Source organism: Orycteropus afer, unplaced genomic scaffold, assembly GCF_000298275.1.
Source record: "Orycteropus afer afer isolate SDZICR_OR568_19922 unplaced genomic scaffold, OryAfe1.0 scaffold00079, whole genome shotgun sequence".
NCBI lineage: Eukaryota > Metazoa > Chordata > Mammalia > Tubulidentata > Orycteropodidae > Orycteropus > Orycteropus afer.
In genome coordinates this window covers 3,920,199-3,929,335 of record NW_006921666.1, presented here as the reverse complement: position 1 = coordinate 3,929,335, position 9,137 = coordinate 3,920,199, and the positions used below count along the sequence as shown (strand labels likewise).

At 51.8% G+C, this 9,137-nt stretch overlaps 1 protein-coding gene across 1 annotated transcript in view; it reads right to left on the bottom strand.

Annotated features, from left to right (window-relative positions):
- The window catches only part of ISM2 (isthmin 2), an 18,789-nt gene extending 9,744 nt beyond the window's left edge, over positions 1-9,045 (bottom strand). Inside the window, exon 1 of the mRNA XM_007941407.1 lies at positions 8,905-9,045. Within this exon, the coding sequence (XP_007939598.1) occupies positions 8,905-9,045 (141 nt within the window). The remainder of the gene's footprint in view (positions 1-8,904) is intronic.
- Between the last annotated feature and the right edge of the window lie 92 nt (positions 9,046-9,137).

Sequence of the window (9,137 nt, the reverse complement as noted above, 5' to 3'; positions counted from 1 at the left end):
GGGTTTCCGAGGCAGTATCACTACGGAAGTAGGATTGCCCAACCTTCCTTCCGAGGAGTGGCTGGTGGGTTTGAACCGCCAGCCGTCTGGTTAGCAAGCAAGTGTCTTAGCCACTATGCTACCAGACCTCCCTTCATCATCATAGATGGACATAAACCAAAAAAACAAACTCACTGCCATCTAGTCAATTTGACCCATAGTGACCCTTCGTTGGGTTTCTGAGGCAGTTATCTCTACATAAGTAGATTGCCCAATGTTCCTTCTGATGAATGGCTGGCGGGTTTGAACCGCCAGCCTTCTGGTTAGCAGTCAAATGCCTTAGGCACTATGCTACCAGAGCTCCCATAGATAGACAAAGGAGGATTAAAATTAGATTTCTACACACAGAATAGTCTAACACCCTGCTCATTTTACATATGAAGAAACCGAGGCTCAGAGAAAAGGTGAGTTGTTTACAGCAGTGTTTCCAAAATGTCAGTTTGTAGACCATATCAGAATCCCCCAAGGGGCCTATTCTGGTTACCTAGTACCACTCTGACAAGAATATACCACAAATGGAATGGCCTTAACAAACAGGAGTTTATTCTTACAATTTGGAGGCTTTAAGTCCAAGTTCAAAGTGCCAGGCTCTAGGGGTTGGGTGAAAGCCCCTCAACTTTAGGGTCCAGCTCTGCTTCCTGCTTCCGGCCCACTGGAGCTAGAGGCATTTCTTCACTCAAGACAGCTACTGGTTGCTGAGGCTGAGAAGCCCCAAGGCTGACAAGTAAAAAGGCACAGTCCCAATGTTACCAAACCACACAGCAGGTCATTAACTTAAGCCCATTGTAAGTACCAAGGTCAGCAGAGCATAGCAGGCTGCTGACGAATGATACGGCTACATGCAGGGTCCAAGCATGCCATAGGCTGGAGACCATTCCCAAAGCTGCTGCTTATATGTGGGAAGTAGACCACATTCCCAAAGGCAGCTACTCAACTGCTCATGGTAGATTCTACCATGGAGTTGATAACCAGTCCCATCATGGGGAATGCCTAGCCACTCAGCCAGGCCCAGCCAAGTTGACACAAAAACATAACCACCACAGGGCCCTCACAAGCTGGGGCAGAAGGCCCTCAAGATGGCCTGGTCCTACAGGGGAGTAGGTAACAGGCCAGGGCCATTCCCCTAGCACTATTCCCTGCCACCTGGCCCAGCCAAAGCCACCATAGTTACCTTCCTCCTCCTGCCCACCTGGGGCTTGGTTTGTTTCCTGCTCCAGGCTGCTGGTCTGTGAGTTCCTTCCCTCCACCAGCTACTGCCCATAAGTCTACACTGGGGCCATCCTTGCTTCAGCCCAGAGAGTAGGTATAAGGCAGATCTGGACTCTTTCTGACCCCAGTAGGTTCAATAGCCAGAGCAGGGTAGGGTATGGGCAGCAGGACATTGGAACACAGCAGTCATCAACTTCGCTCCATGTTGCAGCCATGGCCCAAGTCTGTACCCCAGGAAAGAAAGAGCACCTTTTAGGCCTGCCTACCTTATAAGCCTCAGATACTTGGTGACTGTCGTTCCTGTTCCACTCAGGCCACAACCTCAACCCAGCTCATGTCTCCTGCCTTGGGGCCGAGTGGGATGGCTAGAAAAACATCGGTTCTGGAAGGTTAAATAATCTTAGGTTCAAATCCCTATTCTGCCTCTTAGTAGCTCACTCAATTTAACAATTTTCATCTGCAAAATGGGGGCAATAATTCCTATCTGGAAGGATTGTTAGAATTTTATTTATCAACGACTTCCATAGCATTTACTGTGTCCTGGGCAATATTCTAAACAATCACTCACTTAATCCTCACAACAACCTTAAGGGAGGTACTAGCTGTCATCTCATTTTACAGACAATGGCAGTTAAGGTACAGAGAGGTCAAGTAACTCACCTAAAGTCACAAAGAATTAGTTGTAGAGCCAGGATCTGAACCAGGTAGCCTGGGCCAGAGCCCATGCTCTCAAATCTCACACAATACATACTACATGTCAGAGGGCTGAGAGTCCTTATCACAAAAAAGGGGCTTAATCAGTCTAGTTTCTTATTCTCACTAACTCTCCTTTCTCAGGAGGCTGGAAAAGAGATTAAAAATCTTCTGCGTCCCGTCAACCTCGCCCAGATGCTTGGCTCCAAGGCTCCCTGCTCTAACCACCAGGTCACAGGGCCACCGGGGACCCATCTCAGACGGGTCCGTCTAGGGGGCAAGGAGGGAGGGCTGGACAGACGATGGTGAGTCATCAACTCAACCCTTCACTGACCAACCCAAAGGCCCTGGAGCTGCCCTGACGCTGCCTTCCTGGCAGCCCCACCCACCATTCCACCGGGGCCTGGAACTGCTTAGCACTTCCACTCTGTCTACAGCCTCCGGGGCACAGGGACAGGCTGTCTTGGGAGAGTGGCAGGTGTTTGGGGTCCTGCAGCCTTTCTAGCTGATCTGGGTGGCTGCCCTCGCAGTGGCTGGGCCTGCCCCTGTCAGGTGGTGCAGGAGTTCAGCAGTGGTTTCAGAGCAGTGTTCTCAACTGGGGACATTTGGCAATGTTTGGAGCCGTGTGCGGTGGTCACCACTGGAGGTGGGGGTAAAATCTAGCAGGTCGAGGCCAGGGATGCTGTCTAACCCCTACACCTACGGATGTGATCCTGTTTGGAAACAGGGTTTTTGAAGACATTATCAGTTAACATGAGATCATACTGCAGTACGGTGGACCCTAACCCAATATGACAGGTATCCTTAACTAAGAAGGAGAAGAGACACAGAGAAAGAAAGGACATAGAGGGAAGATGGCCATGTGAAGGCAGAAGCAGAGACTGGAGGATTCTGCCACAAGCCAAGGACTGCCTGGGGCCACCACAAGCTGGAAGAGATATGAGGGGACCTCCCCTAGAGCCTTGAGAGGGAGCATGCTCTGCCGACACCCTGAATTCAGACTTCTGGGCTCCAGAACTGCAAGAGAACAAATTTCTGTTGTTTAAAGCCACCCAGTTTGTGGACTTGTTGTGGTGGCCTCAGAAGACAATCCACAGGCAGCCTGAAGGGACGCGGTCAGAGTGTCCAGGACCAGAAGCTATAACCAACCTCTAGAACCCACTGTAGGCACCAGGCCTGGGCTGGGCCCCTTGTCTGCCTCTGCCACTCACTGCAGCTAGAACTTAAGCTCCATGCAGGCAGTGATTTTTGTCTGCTTTGCTCACGCTACACTCACCATGCCAAGCAGAGTGCCTGGTGCACCGCAGCTGCTCAATACATCATTGCTCAACGAATAAATGAACGCTGGCAACGCTGAGGGCTGAGGGTGGCTATTTCTGTGTTAAAGAAGAAGCTCTGGAGGCTCAGGGAAGGTAAGGGACTTCTGTAAAGTCTCAAAGGTTATGTGTAACTGGGCTAGGATTCACACTCAGCTCTGCCAGGTCTCAACATGCACACCTGTGCACACACACATGCACAGACATGCACTCATGACAGTAACTCCTCTGCATTCCAAAATCCTTTGTCACCATGTCTGTCAGCTGAGTGTGTGGTAAAGACTGCAGCTAGAGGCCGTGTTACCTGGATTCACGTTCCTACTTGTACACTTTCGAGCTGTGTGTCCTTGGCCAGGTTGTGCAATCTGCCTTAGTTTCTCCCTCTGTCGATTAGAGAAATGGCAGTCGCTGTCTTGCGGGGTTGTTGAGCTAGAATGGTGCCTTGCATGTTGTAAGCATGCACTGTTACCTACAGGGTGACAGATGATTCTCAGGAGGGTCAGAAGTGAGATACAGAGCACCCCTAGGAGCCAGACCCTGGGTCAGCTCTGTACATCTTATTCAGGCCTAAAGATCTCCCATCCCTACCCGCAGCCCACCCCTGCTTCTCACCACTGATGCCGAATCTCTGGGCAGGTGACTTCTCACGATTTTGTGAAGCTGATTCTGAGGCTGTGGCCTGTTTAAGACGCCTGTCTTATCCCACAGGACCACCTCCCCCCAGCTGTTAAGCTCATATGAGGTCACCCATGCAAAACACACAACTTCAACCATCTAGGTGATGGTGTCATGACCCAGATCAAGACAAGATACATTTCAAGATACAGTCCCACCATAATCCATTCATTCTCTCTCTCTCTCTCTTTCACACACACACACACACACACACACACACTCACACAGGTCTGTGTGTGCCCTCCCCGACTTGGCCAGGCTTGGCCAGGCAGCCAGGGCCATGTGTTTCCAGTTAACATAACAGAGCCCTGATGCCCACAAACATTCACTGCAAACCTGCCTGCCTGCTAACCTGTTCCAGCACCCCCTAAAGCTCCCCAGTTCTCCCTTCTCCTCTGTGCCTCAGGGTCAGGAACTTGTTCCGCGTAATGAAATCCAGCTGCCAGGTGCAGGCAGCCAGCACCTCCCCTCCCCGCAGCTGCTGAACCACGGGCCCATCCATACAGAACCAGGCTGGACACACCGTCCCCTTGGCTGCCCAGGAGGTGCTAGACACCCTCAATTCAACAGCACTGCCTCCCCAGCCAGCCTAAAGCACCGGGCAGCGGGAGGCGGGCTGGTTACACCCCTCAACTACTCTTCTGACTGGCATGTAATATTTTACCCCCCCATCCCCAGCACCCGGTGGACTTCAGAGTTCTTCCTAGTGACGAGAGTCTGGTCTCTGGCAGCAGAGACCTTTTAACCCACCTCGCCTTTCTGCAGTCCAGCCACTGCTTCCAGACAACCACCTGGATGACCACTGAGCTATCCCTGTAGTGCTGATTACTACCCCCACCATCAACTCGAAGGCAACTAGCAACAGCCGAGGCAGGCTCGGGGGCTCCTTTCTCCAGGACACACAGTTCTGTACTCTCAGACCACACCCTCACCACAGGCTTCTTTTATGCACTTTTGGGCTCTGATGTTAGCTGCCTATGTATTTGGAATTGTTACATCTTCTTGACGAATTGACCCCTTTATCATTATATAATGTCCTTCTTTGTCTCTTACAACAGATTTTGACTTTAAATCTATTTTGCCGATATGAACATAGCCACCCCAGAAGAAAGGTAGAGCTCAGAGGGCAATGTATAGCAGTAAGTGCCGACATTATAAAAGAAAGCGATCTCAAATCTAATTTCATAGCTTGAGGAGCTAGAAAAAGAAGAGCAAACAGCCTAAAGGTACCAGAAGGAAGGAAATAGCAAAGGTCAGAGTAGAAATCAGAAATTGGTTCTTGGAAAGATCAATAAAAATGAACCAATCTTTAGCTAGAATGACAAAGAGAAGCCAGAGAAGACGCAAAAATGATTCCTTCCACCTCAACTAAATCCCTGCTGCTGAATATCTTGGTTCTGTCCTCCACCCCCCAGGGCAACATAGCCCTGGTCAATCCTTGAGCCTGGTGAGCTGTCCTTTCTCACCTCCTCAGTTCCTCTCTCATCTAATTTTCACCCCCATCACACTCTTGTGACATCTACCACCAAGACCTCCCCCAGGTCTTCCCTTACCTGCCTAGGAGGGAGTGGGTGTCGGGATTCAGCAAAGTTGGGTTTGGATCCTGCTCACCACTTACTAGCTCTGTAACTTGAGTTTGTTATTAGACTCACTGTCATTGCCTCATCTGTAAATGGGGATAACAAGACAAGGAGCACAAAATGCTGGGTACAAAGGCTATGTGGGTAGCTTCCGGCTTCCTACCCAAAGAGAAGCCCTGAGGCCGGGCTGTGTCATGCACGGATTGTAAAGATGATGCCACCCACGGGTACAGTGCTTTCGCACCCACACTCCAACCAACAGGGCAGGTTCTCTTATCCTCATTTTATTGTGGGGTAAACTGAGGCTCAGCAACAGCCTGGCCCAGAGTAAGAGGTGGCACATTTGTTCACAATGTTAATGATTATTTTCAAGACCTAGGATGAGCAGGCTGGGCGTGGCATGCAAAGATGGGTATATGAAACCCAGCATAAGCGCAGATAATCACGGACCTGGTTCCCAATCCCAGCAAGGTTTAGTTTCTCTGTGCCTCAGTTGTCTCATCTGTAAAATGGGAACGATGCCCATGCCAAAACACTGTGACAATGAAATCACCTCACATCTAGTAATGTATACCAACTCTGCAAGGCCCAGGGAACGCGTACATCCCTGCAGTCTTCCTACGGTAGATCCAGGAAGTTTTATGTACTTTAGCTTCTTCCTAAGGTCTGTGGGCAGATCAGTTATTTCTCACTTATCAACCAACTGCCCAGAAGAACCACGTGTGTTCTCTGGACCTCATTCCTTAAATAACACCACTGGTATGTAACAACTTTAACACAAACCACAGACTCGTGGAACAATGCTAGAGCTGAATGGCATCATGGAGACGAATTGGCTCCTCATTTTAAATGTGAGGAAATCCTCCAAGATGAGTCACACAGGAGTTAATGACCTGCTGGGACCAGAACCTCAGCCTGGGCACCCAGCTCCACTTTTTCTCCGTGGCATAATTTGCTGTAACATGTTTCTGGGGGCTCTGTGCCAGGCCCAGTGCAGGGGCTGGATATGACTTTGGCTTTGAAATAACTTATCCTCTAGGCTGCTCTCATTGTGGGTAGGCTTGGCAAATATATTGAAAATAATTACACCACAAAGTGGAAGTACTATAATAGAAATCACTCATTACACTGAGTGAGTAGAATCGACACTAATTTAATTTTGTCACCACTGTCATTTCCACCTCGGAGGTAGGGTTTGCCAGAGGCTGTTGAGTTCCTCTGATTTGTCTGTAGCAGTGGTTCTTGAAGTCGGTCAGTGATGGGGTCCCCCCTCCCCAGGCGACATTTGAAAATATCAGGAGACACTTTTGGTTGTCACAACTGGGTGTCAGTATGTGCTCCTGGTATGACTGGGTAGAGGCCAGGGGTGCTGCTCAACATTCCACAATGCACAAGACACCACCACAACAAAGAACTATCCAGACCACAATGACTCTAGTGCCCAGACTGAGGAATCCTGGTCGACAGCATGCATTCTCAACAGGATCTTGGGGGGATGGGCAAAAAAAAAAAACCTTAGATATTATAATGGTTTGTGACGCTCCAAAGGGATGCAATACATAAACAGTTAAATAGTACATCCATGGCATTAAAATTGCATTGTGGGGGGCAGTGTCAGGGGAAAAAAAGCCTAAAATGCTCCTTGTTATTTTTGTTAGCTGCCACTGAGTGGGGCCTGACTCATGGTGATCCCCTGCACAACTCAACAAAATAGTGATTTTCAGAAGTGGATAACCAGGCCTTTTTCCCTAGTCTGTCTTAGTCTGGAAGCTCCACTGATGCCTTTTCAGCATTTCAGCAACACACAAAGCCTCCACTGACAGACAGCCATGCACTGACCACGTCTGTTCATGAGGTGCACTGGCCAGCAATGGAACTAAGGTCTCCCACTCGGAAGGTGAGAACCCTACCACTGAACCACTACTACCCTCAAAAGGCTCCTTCAAAAAAACTCACTGCCCTCAAGGTGGTTGTGACTCATAGCAACCCCTCGTAGGATTTTGGAGGTGGTACCTCTATTGAAGTAGATTGCCCAACCTTCCTTCCGAGGAGTGGCTGGTGGGTTTGAACCGCCAGCCTTCTGGTTAGCAGTCAAATGCCTTAGGCACTATGCCACCAGAGCTCCCAAAAGCCTCCTTGTTGTTGTTGTTGTTGTTATGTGCCATTGAGTCGGCCACGACTCATAGCGACCCCTCCTTGGGTTTCCGAGGCAGTATCATTACAGAAGTAGGATTGCCCAACCTTCCTTCCGAGGAGTGGCTGGTGGGTTTGAACTGCCAGCCTTCTGGTTAGCAGTCAAGTGCCTTAGGCACTATGCTACCAGAGCTCCTAAAAGCCTCCTTAGGGGGTGGTAATGAAAAAAAAGGAACCACTAGTCCACTGGGATCCTAAAGTGCAACTTGAGTCTTTCTTCCTCTCAATGCTTTAGCAGTCTGGGCACTGAGAGCAGGGCCAGTCCGCCACTCTCACAGCCCTTCAGCTCTCTCCCAGCCTCTCTGGACCCCTCAGTGTCCTCCTCAAGCAAACGAGAACTACTCTGGTCTCCTCCCATCACAGCTCCGTGAGTGGGAGAACTCAGGACCCAGGACCAGCCCTGTCACACAGACCTGCTCCTACACATCCCCAGTTTGGTCCCCATGGGGATGACTGTCCGCCACAGTCCAGGGGGGAAACAGGCTGGGCTGCTGAGTCCCAATGACGGGAGACCCAGGGTTTCACAGTCGCTGGTTTCCCTCCGAGGCTGAAACCACTCTCCCCTCTCACCCCTCTGTGTTACACTCCCAATGCCCACCCACAGGTTGTCCAGAAGGTACCCTACTACATCCTCCAAATCCGAGTGGGAGAAGTTCCTCAGGCTGGGCTCCACCTTCTATTTTTCCAAGCGCATACTAACATGAAGGTCCTTGCCTGATGTCTCCCGCCAGCACCTCGGAGGACATCGCTTACCTTGCCTTGCCTCAGCTTACAACCTAAAGGGGCTGGAATTTCAATTAAGAGGCTGCCGCTGGGGGTCGCTTCCCGATTGGAATCTCTCTAAACCTGCAGCAACCCCAGCCCGCCTCTCCGCAAAGCTCCCGGTTCCTCTCCAAGCGCGCACCTGGAAAGCGCGACTGCAGGAGAGGTTGGCCCAGGGCGACGAACTGCGCGGCGCGCGGGGGGCTACTCACGGGTGCCGGTCTCCGGCACTTGGCGCAGAAGTGAAACCTCTCCCCAGGAGGACCCGCTAGAGCCCGGCCGGGCCCCGCGCGGGCACTGGGGGCACTTGGCGGTCCCGCACACCTGGCATCGCTTTGGCGCCGCGCGGGGTTCGGAGACTCTCCCTCGGTGCCGGGGCAGACGGGCCTGCCTGCGCCCCTCTCACTCGGCCGAACGCTGCCCGCGTCCCGGCTCACCTCCGCCAGCCTCGCGGAGCTCCTGGGCCGGGGTCCGAGGCCCCGCGGCTTCCTCAGGGGCAGCCCGCGCCCGGCGGCCAGCAGCGCCGTCAGCAGCACCACGCCAAGGAGCAGCCCCGCTCGGCTGGGGAGCCGAGGCATCGTCTCCCTCCAGGCGCGGCTCTGTCGGGCGCCTCCGCGCCTCGCGCCTCGCTCGGGCGAGTCTACCCGCGCCTCCTCCGGGGGCCAGCAGC